Source organism: Saccharomycopsis crataegensis, assembly GCF_037102585.1.
Source record: "Saccharomycopsis crataegensis DNA, jcf7180000000084, whole genome shotgun sequence".
NCBI lineage: Eukaryota > Fungi > Ascomycota > Saccharomycetes > Ascoideales > Saccharomycopsidaceae > Saccharomycopsis > Saccharomycopsis crataegensis.
Window position 1 is genome coordinate 834,184 of NW_027043829.1, and position 26,003 is coordinate 860,186.

General features: G+C 38.4%; 12 protein-coding genes across 12 annotated transcripts; 9 read left to right on the plus strand and 3 right to left on the minus strand. All coding sequences in view use genetic code 12, as the record gives it.

The window, feature by feature from the left end:
* Positions 1-519: 519 nt before the first annotated feature.
* On the minus strand, positions 520-2,958 carry DASC09_033820 (Bch2 protein; the record flags this gene model as incomplete). Its single annotated transcript, XM_064996981.1, has 1 exon — positions 520-2,958. The coding sequence occupies one exon, from the start codon at positions 2,956-2,958 to the stop codon at positions 520-522; it is 2,439 nt and encodes an 812-aa protein (XP_064853053.1).
* Positions 2,959-3,437: 479 nt separating this feature from the next.
* On the plus strand, positions 3,438-4,349 carry DASC09_033830 (Mpm1 protein; the record flags this gene model as incomplete). Its single annotated transcript, XM_064996982.1, has 1 exon — positions 3,438-4,349. One exon carries the CDS (start codon positions 3,438-3,440, stop codon positions 4,347-4,349), a length of 912 nt encoding a protein of 303 aa, XP_064853054.1.
* A 459-nt stretch (positions 4,350-4,808) lies between these two features.
* Positions 4,809-6,563, plus strand: DASC09_033840 (uncharacterized protein; the record flags this gene model as incomplete). Its single annotated transcript, XM_064996983.1, has 1 exon — positions 4,809-6,563. The coding sequence occupies one exon, from the start codon at positions 4,809-4,811 to the stop codon at positions 6,561-6,563; it is 1,755 nt and encodes a 584-aa protein (XP_064853055.1).
* Positions 6,564-6,823: 260 nt separating this feature from the next.
* DASC09_033850 (uncharacterized protein) lies at positions 6,824-7,882 on the minus strand (the record flags this gene model as incomplete). Its single annotated transcript, XM_064996984.1, has 1 exon — positions 6,824-7,882. The coding sequence occupies one exon, from the start codon at positions 7,880-7,882 to the stop codon at positions 6,824-6,826; it is 1,059 nt and encodes a 352-aa protein (XP_064853056.1).
* Positions 7,883-8,193: 311 nt separating this feature from the next.
* On the plus strand, positions 8,194-9,120 carry TRM8 (tRNA (guanine46-N7)-methyltransferase; the record flags this gene model as incomplete). Its single annotated transcript, XM_064996985.1, has 1 exon — positions 8,194-9,120. The coding sequence occupies one exon, from the start codon at positions 8,194-8,196 to the stop codon at positions 9,118-9,120; it is 927 nt and encodes a 308-aa protein (XP_064853057.1).
* Positions 9,121-9,564: 444 nt separating this feature from the next.
* On the minus strand, positions 9,565-11,824 carry DASC09_033870 (uncharacterized protein; the record flags this gene model as incomplete). Its single annotated transcript, XM_064996986.1, has 3 exons — positions 9,565-11,379; positions 11,514-11,577; positions 11,736-11,824. 3 exons carry the CDS (start codon positions 11,822-11,824, stop codon positions 9,565-9,567), a joined length of 1,968 nt encoding a protein of 655 aa, XP_064853058.1.
* Positions 11,825-12,951: 1,127 nt separating this feature from the next.
* On the plus strand, positions 12,952-14,265 carry DASC09_033880 (uncharacterized protein; the record flags this gene model as incomplete). Its single annotated transcript, XM_064996987.1, has 1 exon — positions 12,952-14,265. One exon carries the CDS (start codon positions 12,952-12,954, stop codon positions 14,263-14,265), a length of 1,314 nt encoding a protein of 437 aa, XP_064853059.1.
* A 1,301-nt stretch (positions 14,266-15,566) lies between these two features.
* Positions 15,567-16,397, plus strand: GCN4 (amino acid starvation-responsive transcription factor GCN4; the record flags this gene model as incomplete). Its single annotated transcript, XM_064996988.1, has 1 exon — positions 15,567-16,397. One exon carries the CDS (start codon positions 15,567-15,569, stop codon positions 16,395-16,397), a length of 831 nt encoding a protein of 276 aa, XP_064853060.1.
* Positions 16,398-17,001: 604 nt separating this feature from the next.
* On the plus strand, positions 17,002-18,303 carry DASC09_033900 (uncharacterized protein; the record flags this gene model as incomplete). The annotated part of the gene is made up of 1 exon (XM_064996989.1): positions 17,002-18,303. One exon carries the CDS (start codon positions 17,002-17,004, stop codon positions 18,301-18,303), a length of 1,302 nt encoding a protein of 433 aa, XP_064853061.1.
* A 731-nt stretch (positions 18,304-19,034) lies between these two features.
* On the plus strand, positions 19,035-20,918 carry TOP3 (DNA topoisomerase 3; the record flags this gene model as incomplete). Its single annotated transcript, XM_064996990.1, has 1 exon — positions 19,035-20,918. The coding sequence occupies one exon, from the start codon at positions 19,035-19,037 to the stop codon at positions 20,916-20,918; it is 1,884 nt and encodes a 627-aa protein (XP_064853062.1).
* A 580-nt stretch (positions 20,919-21,498) lies between these two features.
* On the plus strand, positions 21,499-23,004 carry ALG2 (GDP-Man:Man(1)GlcNAc(2)-PP-dolichol alpha-1,3-mannosyltransferase; the record flags this gene model as incomplete). The annotated part of the gene is made up of 1 exon (XM_064996991.1): positions 21,499-23,004. The coding sequence occupies one exon, from the start codon at positions 21,499-21,501 to the stop codon at positions 23,002-23,004; it is 1,506 nt and encodes a 501-aa protein (XP_064853063.1).
* A 309-nt stretch (positions 23,005-23,313) lies between these two features.
* Positions 23,314-25,890, plus strand: MCM2 (MCM DNA helicase complex subunit MCM2; the record flags this gene model as incomplete). The annotated part of the gene is made up of 1 exon (XM_064996992.1): positions 23,314-25,890. One exon carries the CDS (start codon positions 23,314-23,316, stop codon positions 25,888-25,890), a length of 2,577 nt encoding a protein of 858 aa, XP_064853064.1.
* Between the last annotated feature and the right edge of the window lie 113 nt (positions 25,891-26,003).

The window sequence follows — 26,003 nt, forward strand, 5'->3', positions numbered from 1 at the left end:
TGAGTAGGGTGAAGTAGCTTCTGACGAGCAAATGGATTTGAAGATTAATATCTGCAATAACTTGTGAAAATAAATAGCCAGATAAATAATTGCTGAGCTACCTAGATAAAAAATTCAAATTATAATAAACCATTGGGCAGGTGAAACAAATTATATTTTATTACATTCTGGTTCCTCATCCTAGTGCTCCTGATGCAGCCTAAAAAAATGGAAGTGGCAAAAACTATTAGGGCATGCCAAAAATAGGGCCATAGCAACAACAACTAAAAAAAAAAAAGGAAAAGAGCATCATTTAAAATAATATTTGGGTCTTGATTTTCACTAGTACATGATAATATGAATGCAAGTAGAAAATAGTCTCATGTATGCGAATAACCTTTTATTCAAACCTAAGAAAACTTAATTGACACACAAGTCTGCCGACTCAAATACTACATAAAGACAACAGTTATATGCAAGGTACATATAAGTAAAAAATGAATTTAGAACTAATACCGTACATCTATTGAAAAACCTGTATCAATTTTCATCAAACATTTGAATCCAACTAATATACCGTTCAAATAACTTCACAGCATGACCCTGTGATTCAAAAGAGGCTCTCAATTTATTAACAATCAAATCCCTTTCATTTTCATTCAAAATCTTTTTGAGTAATATCAAACAGTCGATTGAAAAGTCCTCATACCATCTGTAATTCCACGAAAAAATCTTGATCAATACCTCCAAAACAAGGTCCAAATACAAGTTATTTTCCAAAGACTGCTCATTAATCAACATCAATTGGTCATTAATTGGAATATTCCCAATTTGTGAAGTATCCACAATAAATTCCCTTTTATTTGGGAATATTATATTATTCAGCCCAACAAACACTAACTCTTTGGCATACTTATTGTCCGCAAAATTCACACTCAATCTCTTAAAGGACTGATAGTCTCCAAAGAATTGTTCAAAAATTTCAAACAAATTTTTGGCAGTGATAATGGAGAATTTTGCCTTCAATGAAGTTCTAAGAGCAGAAACCGCTAAATCGTAATGCTTGGCTCTAAAAGCAGTGATTCCAATCAATTCCCACTCTAAGGTTGAATGACTAAGTGCATTACCACTTCGTTGTGCTTTGTTCTCCCAGATGGAAAGTACCTTCAAGTCATCATATAACATAAAAAATAATGAATCCAACCAACGCTCACATAGTCTTTTAGTTCTGAAGGTTGGATCAGCAGGTTTTGTTGTTGAAGCAGTAGACAATTTTCCACTTTTTTCCTCATGATCTTTTGCTTCAGCAGTCTTAGTTTCCTTCACCGATTGAAATTCCCCTTCCATAACAAATACTTCAGTTCTAATCTTCAACAAGGCATCCCAACCAACCAAGATTGCCAATCCTGACAAATAATCATACGCAGCTTTGAAAGTTCCTTTCAATTTTGGACCTGATAGGCGTAACAAAATTGGATCAACAGTGGCGAGTTCCGATTCTGATGCAAAATCCTCACTCAAAATTGTATCTTTGTCTCTCAAGTAAACTGGCCCCTGTCTATTAGCTTGCGACCAAACTTGCTCAAGATACCCCTCTTGTGATGGTTCAGGAAACTTATAGTTCCCTTCCTGTTGATCAAATAGACTGTTTTCTTCCTTAATTCTTTGGACAGTCTTAGCAGTGGGAATAGAATACACGGGACAGGAATTCAAGGTTAACAAGGCATTATGGACATCTTTCTGAGTGATATAGGTCTCTAATAAGTTGGTCCAGTTCAAAAATTCAGTTGGGTTCTTTTCAATCGCCTTAATGGCTAAGTACAATGCTGAGTCCAACTGTTGTTTTTCGGCCATCAATCTAGATTGAGCCAATAAATAAAAGTCACCGTAATTTTTTCCTCCAAAGTTTTTATTAGCCGCATCATTGTAAAAGACCACCCCTCTTTTTAATTCTTTGATCAACCTGAGTTCATCAGATCTTTCTTCAATTAATAACTGTACCAAAACCATGTGATAATTGAAATTTATCTCAACAAGTGGTTCAATCAAAGAAATCGTATACTTATATAAATCACTAATTTTCAATATTTTCAACAAGGTATCAATTAAGTAATTATGAATAAAGTCAGCCCCTTGGTTCAATTCTGAAGCACCAGTTAAGAATCCTTTTGGTAACATTCTCACAATCAATTCAATAATCTTTTTAGCTGCGGATTTCGTAGAAATCAAAGTATTCTGGACCAATGACGGCTTGTAAGCTTCCAAATTATCACTGAACAAGATATTTCGCATAATTCCTGAAACGTATGTTTGTTGCCATATTTCTTCAGGAATGCCTTCAAAGACACCCTTATTATTCAGAGGCAACTTGAAATTTAGGGAGCTTTCATACATTTCCAGACTGTCTGTTCCCTTGTGGGGATTGTTTGAGTTTGATGAGACAACAGAATTTGATTTATTGTGTTTTGGGGTCCCGACATTGGCCCTAATATTGAATGGCTTTCCATTTATGGCAACAAGCTGAACCAGAGTTTTCTGTCCAGGAAACTCAGTTCTAATTCTCACGTCACATTTAGAAAAGCAGTTCCAAGCACAATATGTACCGATAGAATTCAAATTGCTACTGCTACTGCTTTCGCCGCTGAATTTGTTGTTGTATATCATTTTTGTCAAATAAGCCACCGGGGCAGCCACGGAACTTAAATCCAATCCTGTTACATAATGAAATTGCCCTTGATCTTTGGAGTTATGATGAGTGGAGATGTGAAGCAAATCGGCAGGTCCCAAGCTCCGTGAATTATGGGCCATCAACTCAGTTCTCTTGGTTATGGCTTCCCCAAAATTCTTTTCAAAAATGAACGGGGACCCACTGACTTTATTATTCTTTTTATGGTATTGTTTGCTGGCAAACAGCTGAGGAGCTTCAATGTGGTTGCTCGAAGACTTGATTTCATCCTTCTTCTTTTTAGATCTGAACATGATGATCCGCAAGTATTATTAATATATATATAAATATAATAACTCCAGAAACCTTCTGTCATGACCTACCTGACGGTACAAAAAGTGACCGTGTACAAATCAAAAAGTGTTTTTGACGTTCCACGTGGAGAGAAGCGTGACCGAGAGTCTCCCAGAATGGTGGTGTGGGCCGACAATAAGTGACTTGCAACAGCAAAGCTTGTTCCCTGGGAGAGTATTCGTTTTAAAGCACCCGATATTTTATTTTTTGATCTGTTAGTGTCAACCGTTTCTACTTTTGTTTCTGTCCATCTGTTATCTATTGCTATTGGGTTTGACACAAATGGTAGTGCGTGGAGACATACTTGTGTGTGTGTGTGTGTGTGGCAAAAAAAAAACAAGCACTCCGGGGGAGGGGGCGATGAGCATCTATCATCACTTTTCTCTCGCTTAATTTTCTCTCTCAGCGCAACAGTCATACTAAATAACCATCACCAAAGATGCCTGAAGATAAGAATAGCGATACCGATTTATCCAAGAGCTTACAAGAAGCCCAGGACTCATTATCCGACTTTGTGTCGTCCACCGGCAATCTCGCCAAATCCCTAACTAACGAGATAACCAGGAACTCCCTTGATTTGGTCCATAAGATTTCTGACAACTCTCACTTGTGGGGCACCAATCCAGATGAAAACTTGGGGAAGGATGCTGCTGATAGCTTGGAAGAGGCGTTTGATGGTATTTTCAATAATAGTAATCGCCTTGGGTTTGGATTCTCCCCATTTTCAAAAGATGAATTCAGGCTCGGGTTCCCACATGGATTTAGAGGCAGGGCTGGATCCGTTCCGTCTTTAAGAAAATATGACAGATGTATGGAAAACAACGGCCTTTCGGTTTGGGATAAATCCGGGCACTGGCAATGTTTGTTCCCAAGATCTGTTTTGAACAACAATTATGGAGCAGATAATGGGATCATTTCCAAGGAAGATTATTTGGAGGATAAGAATGGTGCAAAAGGGTCCTTTTTTGAAAATTTCAATGATCTTCTTGGTTGGAAATCTCAGATGCGCAAGTTGCAAAGAGCTGAGAAATTGAAAATGCTCCAGCAAAGAAAAGATAAGTTCACTAGAACTTGGGACTTCTCTGAACTGGCAGCAAATTCTGTTCAAGAGAAAACCGAAGATGATGACAAAATTGTCGGAACATCAAAAAGCTATTCTACAAGAACTACCGAAGACGGAAGTATTGAAAAGTATTCAAAGGTTATGAAATGGTATGGCGACGGTAGTTCTAAGATTGAAGAAACCAAGAAAATTATTCCTGCTGATGGGTCTGATCCAAAGACAGAAACTTCGGTGAAGTCCCTTGGGCCAAATGAAAGCGATAAGTCTGGCTGGTTTTGGGATAGTTAAGCCTACGTAATGTCTAGTAGCTGATTATTAATCATATGATTAAATTGCGTTTAGTTTTTTTTTTTTCATTTCAGTTTTTCTTTGCCTGATATCTACCCATTTGAGGGTCCTGTGAATATTGTTGGGACCTTCCCGGTACATTAATTATCTTATGAGGATGTCTGTATATAGTTATAATAATAAATTTACATATAAAGTGGTCATCAATGTATAACAAAGCTTTGTATATAATTTGGCGTACTTGGTCTTCGCGCGCAGACGCGCAATCTTTTTTTTTTTTTTTTATTGATCTGAATTTTTTTTTTTTTTTGTGTTTGCATCTCAATAATATATGAGTCCTCTCTTGTAACCAAACTCTGGGAACCTCCACCACAAACAAACAGCATTAGTTCGAGTACCAGAGATACCTGTAGGTTACTAGAATAATTTCAAAGGTTATGTTCATCATTTCCTATACAAATGCAAAGGAAAGAAAATACGATATTCACAAAACAGCAGCCTGACTCCATTGCGCGAGGTGTGGCAATGAACAATAATAAGTTACCTCAACCACGATATAATAGCAAGGATCCTAGACTTAGGCGAAGGAATAGGGCCGGTATTAAACCAAGGAATCCTGAGAATATAAAAGATGGACGTGTTTTGCAAAATGAGAAAGGGGTACCCAAGCCTCAATCGTTATCTACAGGTCGTACTGGGGCGACCTACAATCAACAACTGCCGTTGACTTCACCGACATTCCCTCCAGAAAGTTCCTTTCGATCGTCAAGAATTAATAAACCTTCAAATTCAATAAGATCAAGACAGCCCATCCATGGGAAAGTTGGCACAGGTGGCCGTCAAAACTTGTTTATTAAAAGGCCTACGCACCGGTCTAAGTCAAAAAAGGTGCCCCCAACAAAACCAGCCATCACTGCTCAATCGATAAGAGAAAACACTAATGAATTGAATGAGGCAGAGATTGATGAGCTTTTCAACGACAATGCAGAGCCGAAGGAAAGTGATCGGGCTGAAAATGATAAGTTTACCACAAACATAGTTGCGAATGATGGATTGATCGCACGTAATGAATCGATAATCACAAATGAAAGCAAGGGGCCACCAAATCAAGCAGATAGCGATCAATCGACAATTACAAATGAGAACAAAGGACTACCAGCCCAAATACATAGCAGTGAATCGATAATTACAAATGAAAATAGGAGACCACAAAATCAAAGAGATGGCAACAAGGCCACAACGGAAAAATCAGGCAATAATTCTAATTCACAGCCACTTCCCTCACTAGAACAAGAATTCAGCTCCTCCGACTCTGATGGAAGTAGTAGTGATATTGAGGATTTGGAGGAGCTGGATCCAGAATTAGGATTTTCGAAACACGGAGTGGAAACATTTGCACCAAAAATGCCTTCAACAGATCCATTATTCGTCAGAATCTCCGACGAAGACTCCGCTGAAAAGTCTAGTGCTACTATTAATAAAGATATTGGAGTTGCTCCCCCTATTAGTGGGCTTTCGTTCCACAAGTCGTTGTTAAAAAAGACAGACCAGTCTGATGCCGAGAAGAAACCGGTGAGCAAGATTCAATCAACTGAAACTGATGCCAACAACGTGAATCAATCAAATAGCGACTCTGATGACATCATCATACTAGGAGAAACCCGTTTAAGAAAGAAGAAGAAAAAAGAAACGAGCCCCCAAGCCCAAAATAAACCTAAAAAACAACTACGACGGGAATCTCCATTTCAAAATAATAAAAAAACAAGTGATGAAGACGGGAATTATGATTTTGATAATATAGCATTGAGTCAGCTTGGCAAGAAGAGGACTAAGAACAAACCAAAAGTAGTGAAAAACAACAAATCAAAATTAGTGAAACGTCGGCCAAAAGCTAAACAAAATAGACCAGCGAACATGCGTAATTTTGAGGAAATATGGCGTTCATTGAAGTTGAATGAAAAGAGACAACAGAAAATTGAGGATGAAGATGATGATTCGGATAGTTGGGTGCCGTACCCAAAGATCTACAGGTACAAGCTTTCATTTTCCGATGAAGATAACGACGATAAGGACAAGTATTTTATGGAGGAAGATAAAGATGATGAAGAGAGTGATAGTGGAGAATCGGAAGATGAGACAAGCCTCTTGTCAATGATAAACAGCACCTCCCCCAAATCAAATAGACCCCGCCTTGATAAAGGACATATTACGTAGCTGTATATGCTCTTTTTTTATGTAATAATTATTTGAAGGATTCTTCCACAATGAAAATATCTGCTGAGTGTTTTTAGCTAATACTATAGACAAAGTGTAATTGAGTGATCTCACGAATAAATATGACTGATTTTAATATTCAAGAAGCAAAAAAGAAGAATATTCATGCTACGAAAAAAAAAAAATCGTAAGAAGTTTGGAAGATAATAAATAAACAATCAGCAGAAATAGTATAGAAGAAGAAATATCACAAAAAGCTATTAGAACTCGTCATATTCATCATCATCCAAGGTATAGGTTCTTTTCAGTGGTTTTTTTCGAGGCTTGTGTTTCTCTTGCGGAGGAGGGGTTCCGTAATCCTCTTCATCATCATCATCTTCTAACGAATAAACTCGTTTCTTATTAGTCTTAGCTGGTGCTGATTTACCTTTCTTCGCTGATTTTCTTCTAAGCGACTGGTAATCATAATCATCCAGGTCATCGTCATCTGGTACTTCATCTTCAGGTTTCTCCTCATCATCACTGATGAATTTCGATTTGGTCTTTCGCTTTGGTGGTGGTGCTTTCTTTGTGCTATCAGCCTGTGATGATTTTTTTGAACTGAATTTCCCTGGTTTCTTCTTTACTGTGTAATTATTATCTTCCTCGTCGTCACTGATGCGACTATACTTTCGCCTTTGTTTGGACGGTTGTACTAGTTCTTCTTCTTCTTCTTCTTCTTCCTCTTCTTCTTCTTCTTCTTCTTCTTCTTCTTCTTGTTCTTCTTCCTCTTGTTCTTCTTCCTCTTGTTCTTCTTCCTCTTGTTCTTCTTCTTCTTCACCATTCAGCTCTTCACCATTCAGCTCTTCAACATCAAAGCCCTGGTCCAAATTTTCAATCACTTGCTTGAAATTCTTGAAACTGCTTTCATTCCTGGTAATATAGAGGAATAGATCATCGATTTCCGATTTCGTCAACCTACCCAATAGTTTTTCTGGCGCTCCGGGATATTTGACCTTATTTTCCACCACCGCTTTCAGTACAGGAAAGTACAATTGAATGATATGACGATGATAATCCTTTTCTTTGCACAGCTTAATCCAGCTTCTCAATAATTTTCGTTCCACCAGCGAGAGCGAGAGGTATTTTCTAATCAATAAAAGGTTCCTGAACACTCGGAAAACCCCGCTTTCTTCTTGTGTCTTATGTTTCTTCAACAGCAATTTACTGTACTTTCTTTCCACTTGATCAAAGAGTTCTCGTGAAGTGTAAACCACCGAAAGATCAATGTTATGATCAAGGATATCAAAATCTTTGGAAGCGCGTCTGTCCAAATCCATAGTTTACTACTTTTCTGCAAGCTGCTCTAAAATCTGGCTAAAAATACAAATACACTTATAACTAACAAAAATAGCAAATAAATAACACTTTTAGGACAATTCCTTGTGTGTTGTTTGTTGTGCCAGCCAGACTCCAGAAACCTTTGTTTCTAAAAAAAAAAAAAAAAGTCACATGTCAAGATGGGCAAAAAATTTTCGAAAAAAAAAAAAAAAATTGAGGAAATTTCATTTTCATCTGTACAATACATGAAGATATCGCCAATTGATATCTCCATTATAATAATAGGTAACAAAATCATTTTATTAATAATATGGGAAGGGGTCAACAAACACCAAATCCTGCCAAAGCAGCGAAAAAAGCGTTGGACAAAGGGAGTCATTTGAATCGTCAGGATGATAGCCGTCGTAAAAACTATCGTCAAGAACGGTTAGAAAATAGAAAAGTATTGAAGAATGTCAAATTCGAAGATAAGAACGAAATCGAAGCAATTGGAGATCAAGTGGTGGTGGTGCCAAAAAAGAAGTTTTATCGCCAGCGAGCCCATTCAAATCCGTTCTCTGATCACAGATTAGATTATCCAACCAGACCCGAAGACATGGATTGGACAAGATTTTTTCCACAATATACCTCCAGTGATGATAAGAAACAATTGGTCAAACCGGTGACAATTGCCGATGTTGGTTGTGGATACGGGGGGCTTCTTGTACAACTTGCCCCATTGTTCCCAGACAATTTGATTATGGGGATGGAAATTAGGGTTCAGGTCACTGAATATGTCGAGGACAGGATTTTTGCCTTGAGATCGCAAAATTTGGATAAAGCAAACAAGTTATACCAGAATGTGTCGGTGATGAGAGGTAATGCCATGAAGTTTTTGCCAAATTTTTACCACCGTGCTCAACTAGAAAAAATGTTTTTCTGTTTTCCTGATCCTCATTTCAAAAATAGAAAACATAAAGCCCGAATCATCACGAATACTTTATTATCAGAATACGCTTACGTGTTGAAAGACGGCGGAATCATATACACTATCACCGATGTGCTTGATTTACACGAATGGATGGTAAAACATTTGGATTACCACCCGTTGTTCGAGAGATTAACCAAGGAAGAAGAAGCGCAAGACGTTTGTGTAGAAACCATGATGAATGCTACAGAAGAAGGTCAAAAGGTTTCTAGAAATAAAGGTAGCAAATACGTGGCTTGCTATAGACGTTTACCAAACCCAGAACTATAGGATGCGGAATTTTTTATATTATAATTGATATTCTGATGATAATTTTGACGATGTGTACTTTCTCAGGTAAATCTGTCTGTAAGGGTAAAGAAACCTATTGCGGGGGAGAGGGGGGTGTATATTTTCCTAGGCATATGATCTTTAGGTTATCGCATCATATTGGACTAAAGAGCAAGAAATTTTATTGTTTGTTACATATGTTAAAGACTACTCAAAAAAAAAGACCCTTATTAAAAAAAACAAAAAAACAAACAAACGTAAACAAATATAAAACTTAGATACCAAGAACTCAAAAACAGGCAAAAATTGTTGATAAATAAAGAAGTGAAACCACTGTTTAGAAAATAAAGTAAATGAATGAATGGAACGCTTTGTATAAATTTGTTTCTCCATTCATGTAGTTCAGATATATATTTTCTATTCTTGTTAGTGCAATACTCCATTTTAATGTCGTGGGTTTGACAGCATGCTTCCTTGGTCAAGTCTATCGTCCTCATAATCAGAAAGAGCTTTACTTCTATTAGACTGTACATCAAACGACTCGTCATCGCCTTCACCTTTCCTCTTCAACACTTTTCCAATCATATGACTGACGCTCTCGCTTCCACGTCTAATGCTTCCTTTAATGCTGCTTCCCTCTTGTGCTTGTTTAAATCTCAAAACTTCCTCAAGACTTGGCGGTTCAATATCTTCTGCAGCAATAATGCTAGATGAGCCTGGTCTCAATGATGCTAAAGATGTGAACTCCAAAGGTGGTTTAGTAGAAATGTTTCCAGGGTCACGCTGTGCTTGCACAGTGCTTATAAATGACTGGGACCCCACTCCCCCGCCCCGCAAGAGAGATTCTTCATCATCAATATGGTTACAATAGTAAGAATTATTTTCACCGTCGTAAAGACGATCATTTTCATGCATAGACTCTCCAGAAATCGATCCACCAAGCAAGGAGTCCAGATCATTGATAGGTGCGTACAGTGAAGCATTGTCACCATACACCGAGGAGGCACCATCTCCGAACACAGAGTTCATATCTTCAAGAGAGACCCCGGCAGTTTCCGGCAAAAAAAACAAGACGAACATGAATGAACAAAGGCATGAAAAGGCATGAACCAAGTAAAGTCTCCAACCAATGGCTTCTTGAAGTATTGGGGTCATTTCACCCACAACAGTATTGGCAAACCAATTAGCAGATGTAGCGCACCCAGCACCAATACTACGAATCAGAATAGGTAAAACTTCACTGGGGATAAACCAGGCAATAGGGCCCCATGATGTACCAAACCCTGGCCCGGTGAATAATATGACAAGCATCACAATAATCAATGGAGTAGCACGAATATCAAGCCACAAAAAGAAGGCCATTAAAGTCAAAGAAAAAAACATTATTGCTGCCCCAGCTAATAGAATAGGCCTGCGCCCATGTTTATCGACAAGGAACCAAGGAATCATGGTACAAAATACGTAAATAACACTATTAATACCAGTCATTAAAATAGCGTCTCTACCATGCCAACCAGCCTGCTCAAATACAAAAGATGCATAGTAACAGATCACGTTAATACCATTGAACTGGGCAAACATGAGGCAGAGGCAACCGAGAACTACCCTCTTTTTGTATTTTCGCCACATATATGCATATCCTTTGTGCTCACCATCGAATCTATGAGTGAGCACATCTTTCTTTATAGATTGATATTCATCTTTAGCAAGTATGTGATGGGTGTCACCTTTGGAATGAAGGTTGGCAATAACAATAAGTCCTTCAACGTCATTATCTGTTGATAACAACCATCTGGGGGTCTCAACAATCACATAAGAACCAAGGAAAAGAAAAGATCCAATAATGCATTGAATAGATAACGGAATTCTCCAAGAGTAGTCATTTGGAAGCAAAGAACAACCATAATCAATCCAAATGGAAGTTGAATACCCAAAAACATTACCGGTAAATTGTATACATCCCATTTTCCCACGATTTTTGGGAGCGCTAACTTCAGACTGATAAACTGGGACAATAGCACTGAGAATCCCGACACCAATACCGCTAATAACTCTACCAAATATAAGATCAAGCATTTGGTGAGCACATGTTTGAATCAAGCCACCAATAATGAAAATGAATGCACCATATCTGATAGTGCGACGACGCCCAATAACGTCACCAATGCGTCCCACAAAGAGTGAAGAGAAAAAGGCCCCAAGCTCAAGTATTGCAACCATTATGGCGATTTCAGATCGGCTAGGGTTATTGAAATAACTCTATCATACTGTGTTAGTCTTCTATTTTATTTATTGCACGTGTTTCTCCTCATGTTTCTTGTACAAGCGCTTCTCTATGATATTGGGCGCGATATCTCAGCAAGCAAACAATCTATGGAAACAAAAATACTCACCACAAAATTTGGCTGGGTAAGCAACGAACCCATGACACCTTGATCATAACCGAATAGGAATACCCTTTAGGAATTGTTAGTATGATTGTTTCATGAAGAAGTAAGCGCCTTTCAAAAAGATTGTCTTGTTTTTCCACAACAGCATCCGTAACCAATAACATAAAGCATCAAAACCAAAAAGGGGAAAAAAAAAGGGGGGACATATGAATATATAGTACTCACCCTAAGGAGACAAATATTGAAGTGAAATAAAGAAGGGTTTTACCCGTAAGCACAGGCTTGTACGCCTGGAGTTCTTGTTCGGTAACCATCAAGCAGCTGTCACTCTAAATTTAGCTTTTTCTTCAAGTTTGTTTGTTTTCCCTTAATCTCTCAAACTAAACAACTAAAGGAATGAGGTGAAAATAAGCATGAGATTATCAGATGCCGGTAGTCGTCTTGTAGATACGACAATTATATTTGGTCTCGTAAGAACTCAAGATAGAAGTTTGGTGGGAACACTGCTGAAAAAACAATCTTATGATAGCTGATGTCATTGCTTGACACCCGCCGGGTCGAAGGCGGCTGATTGGTTTCCATCGGTCAGCGCTCGTAACATATAAGGGTATAACACCCCCAAATACTGATTTTGATAGGTGATCTCAATGTTGTTGTAGTGTTCTTCCTATTTTTCTTACTTAGAGCGATATTTTTTTGCAATTGATCTTATTATACTGCGGTGTAGATTACCAGTCTATTCAGTTTATGCCAGCATCGGGCCCTGGAAACCTGCCCCAGATCATGGAGGGTCTGAAGTCACCCTACTGAAACACGATCTCCTGCACCCACAAGCAGTTAGACGTGTTGGCAATATGGGTAGAGCATATTGTGGATATTAAGCGAGAGACATATTGGTATAATTTCCGCCATTTTCTAAGAATTATAAGACCACAGAATAGTGGGAAACCATTCATTCAATCATTTTTTTTATACTGTGGTATACTCTAATTCTCTTTAAAAAGTCAAACAAATCGCAATGGTTGAGCTGTCCCAGTGGTTGTATCTGCATCTCGACCGTTATTACAACAAAGATCGAAAAAAAAAAAAAAAAAAATACCAAACAAACAAAAAGATCTTCCACGCGAGTCACCACACTAATGCCCGATTCGTTACACAAAGCATTCCATTAACTAACTTAGTATCTGAATATTTTTTTTTTTTCCAACCCCAATATTTTTTCGAATCCTTTTATTATTAGTGTTCACCTCATCTGGAATGACTACAATTATTCAATCTACACTAATTTGACAATCCAACAATTACTATCCGTGGCCCCTCTTTTCACGACACATTAAGACTTTTAGTGAGATATCACTCAATTACTATTAAACGGCCATTGCTCTTTTCAACTTAGACATTTTTTATTGCATATATATGTATATATACATATATATATATAATGTCTTCAAATACCAAAAAAGTTGTCAAGTTTAAATCAATTGAAGATTTCAAATTACGAAAGTTCAAAAGTCGCTCAGCTAGCACATCGCCAACTACAAAATCGTTCGACACCAAAATAGATAATAGCATTGACGGATTACTTACTGCTAACAAAAATTCCAATACTTCACTAGATACCTCGAATGATAGCTTCTCTTTACCTCGTGCCAGGTCGTCAGGGCTTGGGCTCAATAATATCAATGGTGTCAACAGTAACTCCAATACTCCTTCAAAGATCTTAGCTGAGGATGCAAAGAATAATACCACCAGCCATAATGATAGCGCTAATGGATCGACGACTGTTTTTTTCCCAAAGCAAAGACGGTCAACTTCTTTTAATGTCTATCGACAATCAATAATCAGCACAAATAGCCGTCATACTGCAGTTTCAAGCATGGGGAGAAACAGCATGATTTGGCCAGACCAAGATCATGATGACAACGATAGCAGGTATGATTTGCATACCGAAGACGAAGATATAAACACAATGATTAAGCATCAAAACAGCAGCGGAGAGAATATTAATAACAAGCGATTTTCCTTGCTTAATGTTGTCCCATCACCAAGAATTGGTTCGGTACCTGGAAACAAGAGTGAGGATGGCAACGTAACTTCACGCTCGCCATCACCTCAAGCCAATCTTACTTTTGGATCAAGAAGACACAGTGTTATAAGTATGGCATCGAGATCAAGTAATGGGGGCCCTCCCAGACTGGCAGGATCCAACACAACATCAGGCACTAAGTTTAGTAAAGGAAGCCTAGAAAAACATCAACATCTCAGAAAAACATCATTAGGACAACCTTATAAAGGGATCGATGCTGATATTGAAGAGAGTAGTTCCACAATCCTCCCGCCGGCCGCCGAGGTTCAAAAGGGAACCATCTCTTCTATAACCACTACGTCTACAACGCCGGATATTTCTAATAATTCGAAGATCCAGATAAATGGGTTAACTTCAAGAATCTCTAGAAAAAGCCGAACTAGCCAAGTTAAAGATTATAAAAAGAAGGAAGAGAGTGCAAAGTATGACAGAATAACCAAATCTTTGACGAATATGTTTGATAATCTACAAACCTCGAACCAAAATAAGGCTGCGTTGATTGCCAGACTTCAACAGTTGAAGCATCAAAATGACAATCATCGGGCAAAGCTAGATGTATTATTAGCCAAAATCAAAGAGGTTGAAACCAATTTCGAAGCCTATGATCACAAAGTCGATAACGATTGCACGTTGATAATGATTTGCATGTGCTTGATAAAGAATATTTAGAGATAGAGAAATATATGCAAATTGCCCAGAGTTTCGGATAATTGTCTCTATTGGATGATCCAATGTGGAGGGGCAGGGTAAGGGCAGCGGATGCTAGGCGGGCAGATAACCAGTTTAAGGTTTGTTCTTATCAACCGGGTAAGCATCATTCACCAGCTAGCGCTATTGTGATGTTTCTTTGTGGGACTGACGGCCAGGAGCAGCGATCTCCGTCCTTGAGAGCATTAATGCGTGCTGCTGGAGGGAGGTTATGGTTATGGGGGGATTCAATTTGGAGGCAATAAATAAATAATATTGACTCGACCACTCATTTATTACGGTGCCCATGGAACATCAGTATATATGTACATATATATATATGTCTATACACTTGAGGAGCACGAGCACGAGCACGAGCAAGAGCAAGAGCAAGAGGAAGATAAGAAAGTAAAATAAAAAAACCATAGATAGTAATAAACCAAGCTCGTAATCATACTATTATTGATTGTATCGCGGTGCAGACTGCGCAAAAATTTTCTTTTTCACTCTGGGCTGGCCTTGTTCAAGGGTTATCGACGGTGTGACCGCAATCTGTGCCGTGTGCCAGAGGTCGACCAATCACCGGTGGGGGCATGACCGGTGGTCGATCCCTCGCTGGCTGGGATTTCCGCTGGGGGCTGCTGCAATCTCGACCGCCAAATCGCGGCAGACAGTCCCGTGTGTCCCCTGCACAATCGCTACTTCCGCGGAAAAGTACCTAGAATCGGTCAGCATGGAGATACACAGCGCTACAGGACACAAGTGAAAATTTTTCTTATCCCTTGACCCCCTCCCCCTATTATATAAAGCGAGCGTTTTCCGCCCTTGAGTCACCGGGGCCCTTATTTACTTTCCTTTTCCTTTCCTCAGACCTTCCACACGCCAATTATTAACTTCAAGATTTACCATTATATAACCTAGTCAGAGTACCTTTGCAAAATGTCCGTTTAAATCTTGAGCTTATTATAAAAAGAGAGTTTTTTTTTCTTAGAAATCTATCGTTAGAAAAAAAATAAAGTCGTTAATTATTAATCGTTAAAGAGAAATCTTTAAATTCGTGTTTTATTTTATCCAATATGTGTCTGTGAAATCGCCAAAAAATCAAATGCCATCATGGTATTCTTACGTCTATCCAATTAGTGCTGCTACAATTAATTCCAAATAATTTACTATTACTAGTCTATTCCAAAGTCCAACAAACAAACAAACAATAATTTTTTTTACCTACCGTGTCAAATACCGTTAGTGCCTTATCAACTATTACCAATAATAATACAATCCCAATGTCTTGTCAATTCAACTTTTTAATGAATGCCGACCCCTTCCAAGGGGCGTCGGCCAATGACGCTTCCCAGCCAGTCTCTATGGTTCTTGGTGAAAACGTCTTTGATATGTTCTCTCAAAAAGACTCCTTCATTAGCTTGCCGTTAGGCCAGGCGGGATCAGCCGAGTTGGCAATCACTGCCGAGTCTCCAATCTCCAGTGTTCCTTCCAGCTCCAGCTTGTCTCCAATCTCCTTGCTTTCCATGGCTGCCGATGATCAATTGAACTCGAACTCAACTTCGAACTCTCCAATGTTTCAAGATCTTGAATTGGAACCAGAAACTTGGGGTCCACTTTTTGAAGACATTGCTTCTCCTACACACAACGGGGAGATTTCCAATGTTGTTGAAGACATTCAATTAAATGACGTCATTTCTGAAGCAGTTGCCAATGTTGTCAAAGTCAAGGAAGAGCTAAATGAATCATCTTTGTTGACTAATGCCAAGCCGCTTTTCAAGCGTTCAGCGGTGAATGTTGAGTCTCAAACTGAGGCTCAGCAACAACCTCCAAACAAACGCAAGAAGTCAACAAAGATGGATCACTTGGGATGCGTTTCTTACAACCGTAAGCAACGTTCTGCTCCTTTGAACCCAATTGTGATTCCAAACAATGCTGACAATGCTGCTGTTAAGAGAGCCAGAAACACTGAAGCTGCTAGAAGAAGTAGAGCTAGAAAGATGGAAAGAATGAATCAACTAGAAGAAAAAGTTGAAGTCTTATTGAATAAAAATGATGAATTGCAAAAGGAAGTTGAAAGATTGAGAGCTCTTTTAGGTGAAAGAGCAAATTAATTTTTGGTTCTGTTATTTTATTTCTGTTTTTTTTTTTGTTTGTTTGCCTTGTGTTTTATTAGTTCCAGTTTTTTGTTTCTTTTATTTGATTTTAGACTTTATATTTTTATTACTGAAAATCCGAAAAAAATCTAAAAAAATCACTATTTCTATATTCCTTTAAAAAATCTTTTGAACTGTAGATGACTTTTGATAAATATCTCTAGATTGTTTTGCACTATCTGTTCTATCGCCATCTTCAGATAAGTGAAAGTTGAAAATTTGATTGAAAATTTTTCCAATATAAGCGATGAGCGTCATTCTGCAAGATTGAGTTGCTGATTTACTATACCTTTTCTTTCAACCATTGGCAAAGAAAAGAAAGAAAAAAAAAAGCTGAAAAAAAAGTACAAGGAAAAAAAAAAAGATAAACATGAACTATCAACAAAGGACGAATTGTTGTTTGAATATTATTGTCTAAATCGAGGAAGGATTCTGACGTCGCTCTGATCAGGTAAACGAAAAAAAAAAAAAAAAAAAAAAATACGATTCGTTGTTTTTGCAAGAAAACGAATCAAGAAGCGGGAACTGACTTGGAATGACTGCAAATTATAGATGAATAAAAATGTTCCAGACATCGTTCAATAGATATAAAGCCTTTTATATTCCTAAGACCCCAATACAACCAGCAAAGCTCCCCAAGCGACATGGAAGATCAATAACCAATGGGTTTGAATTTATTCCCTGGGATTCCTCCACCAGTTCAACCACTACCAAAGTGCCGGAGTCACCAGAGCCTGAACATTCTAGCGGTGCTACCACATCAACGGAACCATCAACGGAAGAAAAATTTAATGAGCAAGAAGATGAACTAGATGATGATTGTCTGAACGATACAAAGGGCAAGAAATCCAAAAATAAAAAATTGTCGAAAGAGGAAAAGAAAAAACTCAAGCAGGATAAGAAACTCGCTAGACAAGAAGCCTCAAGGGCAAAAAAGAAGCAAGAAGAGGCCGAAGTTTTAGCAAGTGGTAGCGGGGATAATGATGATGATGACCAAATAACTAAATCTGGCGCCTCAAGGGCGGCGACAACTAACCATTATATTGATGGGAATATTCGCAGCAGTACCAAGGAAAAACTTCATTATTTGAAGTCATTACAATTGACGATTTCTAATACTAAGAACCCAAGAGTGCTAGAGTACCATGACATAACGATTAGAAAAGAAGATATCTTCTGTTTGGGTCATGATGAGTGGTTAAATGACAACAACTTATCATATATTTACGAAAGGTTAGAAAAAGTGCCATTGCATGAGTACATACACGAGCAAAACAGTCAATTGCTTAATACCAAGCTTGCAAAACGTTGGAAGAACAGTATTGTGTTGTTGAAGCCCTCACTTGCATTCTTGTTGTTGAAGTTCCCTGATCCGACAGCATTACAAGGGATCTTACCACCATTGGAGCTTTCAAGCTTCTTATTTGTACCTATCAATGATAATGATGATGTCGAGGCGGCGGAAGGTGGTAGTCATTGGTCACTTGTAGTGGTTTCGTTGCTCGAAGGTGTGGCCTATTTTTATGATACTTTGGCGGAAGACGAAGATGAAGGAAACTATGAAGAATCGATGGCATTGGTCACTAATTTGAATTTTTACCTTGAAGCGGTCGGCGGAGGCCATAAGAAAGTGGTGGGAAAAGTTGTGAAAACTCCTCTACAGATCAATGGGAGTGATTGTGGAGTTCACGTTTTGCAAATTACTGCCATATTATTAGCAAGAATTATGGAATGTGGAGAAGATGGTGGAATACCTTATGGCTTAGAAGGATTAGAATTAAGTGCTTTAGATGGTAGAATATGGATATTGCGCGATATGTTGGAGAAAATCAGAGAGAAGAGGAAAAGTGGAGCATTATTATAGAACACTATATTATATTTATTTTATTTACAGATTTTGGAGGATTTCTACAATAAGATGATTTTGGAATTAGAAAAGCATTTCTTTTTAATTGTTATTGAAACCCCCCCTCGCCCATTTTTTTGTAAAGACTAATTACGGCAGACTCTTTTAATGAAGTTTTCAGTTCTCAAGGGGACCAATCCTACGGGAAGATATATTTGGGCATTCACAACCTGAATGATCTTCACCTGATCAGTAAAGTCATATTGAAGCCTTTTTGCTTTTGGATTAATGTTTTTTTTAGAATAGCAAGATATCTTAAAAATCACGAGCTGATCTGTAATATATAGTGAATAATACAGGGAATAAGATAAGGAATGAGAAAGGGAATAATATAAGGATCCGATAATAAGTAATTGATTAGGTAATGAATGAACAATTCTGGTAGTATATGTTACATGATCATTCTTAGAGTATCTTGGAGAAGCTCAACACATGCATTAGCCACAAAATTCTGCTCTTAAAGTGCCAATCATTTCATTTCTTTACGAAAGCATAGCACTTTCCCACTCCCTGCTATTGGATTTTCTAATATATATTTCCAATAAACTACAAATACTGGGAACCAACAAATATTGGCATGGACTTTCTGTCATGCATGAATATTCCCAGAAAAAGACGCGAAAAAAAAAAGAATTTAAAACCACACGCGCGAAATCCTTAAACAAAAAGAATAGAAGTCTACGAATGATATGAAGATCCTTTGTGTCGCTGAAAAACCTTCAATCGCCAAGTCAGTTGCAGGAATACTTGGTGGTGGTCGTTTCAGCGTACGTAGCTCTTGTGTAAAATATATCAAGAACTATGATTTCTCTTTCAATTTTGGTGGATCGCTAGGACAATGTGAAGTAACGATGACCTCAGTTCTTGGTAATTTTAGAAACAATATATTTCCCGATGAGTATAATTGGGGTCGTTGTGAGCCGATGCAATTATTTACAGCGCCTTTGAAGAAAGGATACGAGAATAAGACCTCCCAGCTGGTTGCTAAGAATATTGCCACAGAAAGCCAAGACGCCGATAGACTAATGATTTGGACCGATTGTGATCGAGAAGGCGAAAGTATTGGTCACCAAATATTCGAGGTGGCTCTGGAAAGTAATCGAAGAATCACCCTCGAGAATACTCTTCGTGCTCAATTCTCCCACTTGGAAAGATCCCACGTCATCCATGCCGCTAAGACCCCGAGACATCTTGATATGAAGCAAGTATATGCTGTGCAAACTCGTGGTGAATTGGATATAAGGTCAGGATTTGCATTCACTCGACTACTAACTGACTTGTTAAAATCAGAAATTCCTGGCGGGTTGGAAGATAAGACTATTGTTTCATACGGGTCATGCCAATTCCCGACGTTAGGATTCGTTGTCGATAGATATATTCGAGTTAGAAGATTCATAAGTGAGCCATTTTGGTATCTTAGTGTTACAACAATCAAGAATCGTATCCACACTCTCTTCACTTGGACAAAACCTTCGATGTTTGATCGTATGACAGCTACAGTGCTATATGCAAACTGTATGTCACAGCCGAGAAACGACTTTGGGAAGATTATAGCCAAACAGGAGAACCCAACTTCAAATTATAAACCCCTCCCTCTTACCACTGTTGAGTTGCAAAAAATAGCTGCCAGAACTTATAGAATGACTGCCAAGGACACATTAAAAGCCGCTGAAGATTTATACACTAAGGGGATTATTTCGTATCCACGTACAGAAACAGATAAATTTCCGGCCAAGATGGATTTAAAATCTTTTATACAGCGGCAAACTGGACATCGGGAATGGGGCCAATATGCTCAAAGTCTAATAGATGGCAAATTTTCACCACCAAGAAGTGGTAGACACAATGATGAGGCGCATCCTCCAATCCACCCAGTTTCTTGCCATGATGGTGGAGGTCTATTGGTTAAAGAAAAGAAAATCTATGAATTAGTAGTGCGCCATTTCTTGGCCTGTTGTTCAGATGATGCCAAAGGTAGTCTTTCAAAAGTCACTCTACAATGGGGAGATGAGATATTTACCACGTCAGCGTTAGAAGTTAAAGAGGAAAATTACCTAGAGATTTACAAACAGTATAGAACGTGGAAGTCTTCAGCTAAAAAAATTCCACCATTTGAAGTTGGAGAGGAAGTCAAGCTTCAGAAAGCGGAACTTAAGGAGGGCAAAACATCACCACCAAATTATATGACCGAAACTGAACTAATTGCTCTTATGGATGCTAATGGCATTGGAACCGATGCCACAATAGCCGAACATATTGATAAAATCCAGCAACGTGAGTATGTCACAAGCCTACGTGAAGGAAGCAAGTCAGTACTAGTGCCATCAGAGCTTGGTATGGGAATAGTTCAAGGGTTTGATAATATCGAATTCAACGAGAATATTAGTTTGACAAAGCCTTTTCTTCGAAAGGACATGGAAAATGAACTAAGCATGATTTGCAGTGGAAATAAAACTAAACCTCAAGTTATTGAGAAATTAGTCAATATGTACCAGGAGGCTTATGTATTAACCAAAAGAAACCAGCAAACATTGGTCAGGGAGTATAGAAATGTTATCAGGGAGAATGGTTAATGGCATTGTATTGGCATTGTTAAGAAAATACACTATTATTCTAATCAAGTGGACGCCAAGTCACTCTTGTTAGCTTTTCACACTTTAGAAAGTATCAGTTGTTTCTTTTCATTATTCAGTTAGTTAGTGTTATTTCATGAACTATAAATTGTATTATTATTTTTCATATTTCATGTAGCTGGAAATTAATCCTGTTCTTGAAAAAAGAGAGAGAGAGGAGCTAAGTTTCAACAAAAACAACGTTATTCATTCATACTTACGATGAAGATGACTCCTCATGGCTTATCAGTGGATGATGATCAAAACCAAATAGTGAAAATCCACAAATGCAAGAGATAATATCATGTAATAACACTCTTTTCATCTGAAAAAGTTCCCCCATTTGAATAATTCTCCAAATTTGTGAGATTTGCTCGGAAATATGCATCTACAGACTAGAGTATGCAGATATCATAACATGATAATCGCACGCAGGGCGCTTTAGATGCACTGTCGAAAAGTGTTTTGGGAACCATTAGCATTGGCTTTTCTTTTCAATGGATATACTTCGTAATAGAAAGACGGTGGCGCCACATGAACAATGAACGTTGATAAAAGTTTTGATGCCGATGTGGCAAAACCGAAAAATATTGCCATCATTCATCCCGATTTGGGGATTGGTGGGGCCGAAAGGCTTATTGTTGATGTGGCCATTGGACTTCAAGATCTCAAGAACCATCATATTACCATATACACTTCACATTGTGATAAAAGCCATGCATTTGAAGAGGTTGCCAATGATAAGCTTGAAGTGGTGGTATATGGGGATTTCTTGCCTCGGAAGATCTTTGGACGGTTCACGATTCTTTGTGCTACTCTTAGACAACTATACCTTACGATGAAAGTATTGTTCTTGACCGGTTCAAGCTACGATTTCTACATCATTGATTCTTTGGCGGCATGTTTGCCGGTGATTTGGTTGTTCAATATTTTATTGAAATCGAAAAATGGGTTCTCGAAAGTGTTATTTTACTGCCATTTCCCCGATTTGAAACTTTCGCAGAACTCCACCGGTAGCACTCTTAAAAGCCTTTATAGAATGCCGTTTGATTATTATGAGCAGTTTTGCTATGTGTTCCCCCATAAATTGTACGTGAATTCGAATTTCACTAAACAGATTTTCGCAGAAACTTTCGACATGTTGCCAGGTTTAGCATCATTCACCGCCCCCACCGTGGCATACCCTTGTATTGACGAAACCATCCACAACGACCCAAAACTTGATGCAAAAATTCACGCCAAATTTTCCAATTCCAAATTTTTTTTGAGTATCAATCGGTTTGAAAGGAAGAAAAATGTCGAGCTCGCCATCAAATCATTTTCCGAACTCGTGAAACGGGAAAAAACCCCCTCAAAATCCTTAAAGTTATTAGTTGCTGGGGGTTATGACAAATTAGTGTTAGAAAACGTTGAGTATTTAAAAGATCTTTGCACCATCTCTGCTGATTTCAACCTTCAATACCGGGTGTTTACAGACTACCAAGAGTTTATCGATACCGATCTCACTGCCGAGTGTCAAATCTATTTCTTACCAAACGTTTCCACCGACTTGCGTAATTCCTTGATGAAATACACCGCGATGTTGTTGTATACCCCATCATTTGAACATTTTGGGATCGTTCCTATCGAGGCGATGAAGTATAATACTTTGGTATTAGCAATCAACAACGGGGGTCCAAAAGAGAGCATCGCACCTTTAGATGATGATTATGAAGGATTAAAAACCGAAAAAATCTCGATAACCAACGATAAAGGTACCGGGTTCTTGAAGCCTGCGGACGAGAAAATATGGAGTAATGTCATGGAATGCATTATTTCCATGAAAGATTCTCAACGCGCTAAATTGGGGAGCAACGGTGAGAAAATCATTGAAAAGTTGTTCACCAGAAAAGTGCTTACAGAAACCATCAACGAGGATATTGTCAGGTTATCAAAGAATCTGACGAATCTTGAATTCCAAGAGACTCAGAGAACCCTTTATTTCTTCTTAGTCGCGCTTGGTGCCCCATTTATTGCCATTGCCATTTTCTTATTATACCTGTTGTGAAAGATTTGTAATATACTTCTACTTTTTCTGTCTTTAAAATATGAATACTTGTAATTGAATATTGAATATTTATTGAGCTTTTTGATTATACTTTCGAATCGTCAACACGTGACAAGCGCGTAAGACGCGTAAGACGCGACCTTTTTTTTAAATTGCAGAAAAACTTCCCAAATTGTAACGCGTGAAAAAAAAAAAAAGTGTTGATGTGGGAAAAATCGACGACACACTGTACTTCTTTTTTCCTTGCACTTTTTGCTGTCTATTTTTGGCGAACAAACGCTTCTTATCTAAATAATTAAATAACCAATAATGTCGCAGAATAACTCGAGGAAGAGAACCTTATCCACCCAGGAGGCTGATGAGGAAGGTTTCGATGCTCATATTCCTTCAGGAAACTCGTCTCCTAGTCATAATTTACCACCATCTTCACCAGCACCATTCGATCCATATGATGATGGCGAAGAACCAGATATCGTCGATGATGACATTGATGATATTGAAGAACGTGTTAATGAAGTTGATTTGTTCGACGATAATATCAGGCGTGACTACCTACCTGATGCTAGCCAGGATAAATATGCCTCATCTGAAGTCGACGATGGCGAATATAATGAATTAGATATCTCTTCTAGAAGAAAAGTCGACCGTGCTTTAGACGCCCGTGATCGTTTAATTCAGCAGCAGAAAGCCAGAGGTCAGGCATTCTTGGATGAGGAAGAAGAAGAAGAGGAACAGGAATTGGATCAATATGGTTTACCAGTTCAAAGAAGACGTGTCAGAACCCAATATGATGAAGACTTTGAGATGTCTGAGGATGAAATAGATCCATTATCTGAAGAAATATCTTTAGACGCTCTTGCCGATATTAAGGCACCAAGCATCCAGGAATGGATTATGGAACCAGCCGTGTCCAGATCTATTGCTAGAGAACTTAAGAGTTTCTTGACAGAATTTACTAATGCAGAAGGTAAATCAGTATACGGTTCGAAGATTCGTGTTTTAGGTGAAGTAAACTCCGAATCTTTAGAAGTAGATTTTGCCGATCTTGCGGAAGCCAAACCAATTATTTCCTTGTTCTTGTCCACTTGTCCGGAACAAATTTTGAAGATATTTGATATCATTGCCATGGAAGCGGTCTTATTACATTATCCAGATTATAGTAATATCCACAGTGACATCACTGTGAGAATTGTCAACTATTTCCCAAATAATTATACCCTCAGAGAATTGAGAGAGAGTCACTTGAATACATTAATTAGAGTCTCGGGAGTTGTGACTCGTAGAACCGGGGTGTTCCCACAATTGAAATATGTGAAGTTTGATTGTTTGAAGTGTGGTCAAATTCTTGGTCCGTATTACCAAGACTCTCACACCGAAGTCAAAGTCAACTATTGTCCAAACTGTCGGTCGAAGAATGGCTTTAGAGTTAATAACGAAAAAACCATCTACAGAAACTACCAACGTGTTTCTGTTCAAGAAGCTCCGGGATCTATCCCTGCTGGTCGTTTGCCAAGAAAAAGAGATGTCATCCTTCTTGCGGATTTGGTCGACGCTGTGCAACCTGGCCAACACGTTGAAATCACTGGTATTTACAAGAACTCTTACGATGGTACATTGAATGCGAAGAATGGGTTCCCAGTTTTTGCTACCATTATCGAAGCCAACTCCATAAAAGTTGACGGGTCTGGATCAACCACTGAACCATCAAGTAATAATACTATTGGTGACAAGAACCGTTTGGAATTGTTCACTTTTACAGATGAACAGGAGAAGCAATTCCGCAAGCTTAGCAATGAACGTGGTATCATTGACAAAATCATTAACTCTGTTGCCCCATCCATTTATGGCCACCGTGACATCAAAACTGCGGTCGCTTCTTCTTTGTTTGGGGGTGTTGCCAAAGATATCAATGGTAAGCATTCCATCAGAGGGGATATTAATGTGTTATTGATTGGTGACCCTGGTACTGCCAAATCTCAAATCTTGAAATATGTGGAAAAAACTGCCCATCGTGCAGTGTACGCTACTGGTCAAGGTGCTTCTGGTGTCGGTTTGACCGCATCAGTTAGAAAAGATCCAATCACTAATGAATGGGTTCTTGAAGGTGGGGCACTTGTGTTGGCTGATAAGGGGACCTGTATTATTGATGAATTTGATAAGATGCACGATAGGGATCGTACTTCTATCCACGAAGCCATGGAACAACAATCTATCTCTATCTCTAAAGCTGGTATTGTTACCACCCTTAAAGCACGTTGCGCGGTAGTTGCTGCCGCCAATCCTATTGGTGGTCGTTATAATTCGACTATTCCATTATCGGATAACGTTGCCTTAACCACCCCTATCTTGTCGCGTTTTGATGTGGTTTGCGTCGTGAGAGACTTGGTGAACCCAACAGATGATGAGAGGTTGGCGAAATTTGTCATTGGATCCCACATGAATTCGTTAGATTCTAAGGAAGCTGATGATGAGATGAAGGAAATGGGTGAAAACCCAGAAATGGAGGAAGACGAAGAGCTTGATGGTCAACGTAATGACTATTATGCCAAATACGGAACCATCGATCAAGAGTTTTTAATTAAGTATATTAATTTCTCAAAGAATATCAATCCTAAATTGAATCAAATGGATACCCAAAAAGTAACAAAATTATACGCCGATTTGAGACGTGAAAGTTTGGCTACTGGTTCGATGGCGATCACCATTCGTCATTTGGAGGCGGTAATTAGAATTTCAGAAGCATTTGCCAGAATGAGATTATCAGAATTCGTTAGTCAATATGATATTGATCGTGCAATTAAGGTGGCCATTGGTAGTTTTGTTGGTAGTCAAAAGCTTTCTGTTAAAAACCAATTGAGAAGGGTATTTGCAAAGTATTTGGTTTGAATTTTCATATCTTTTCCTTTTGATATTTCTTCTTTGCTTCATTTTGCTTTCTTGTCTGTATTGATAAATGGTAGATATTTTCTGTTTTCACTTTATTTTCGGGTTTATGGTTT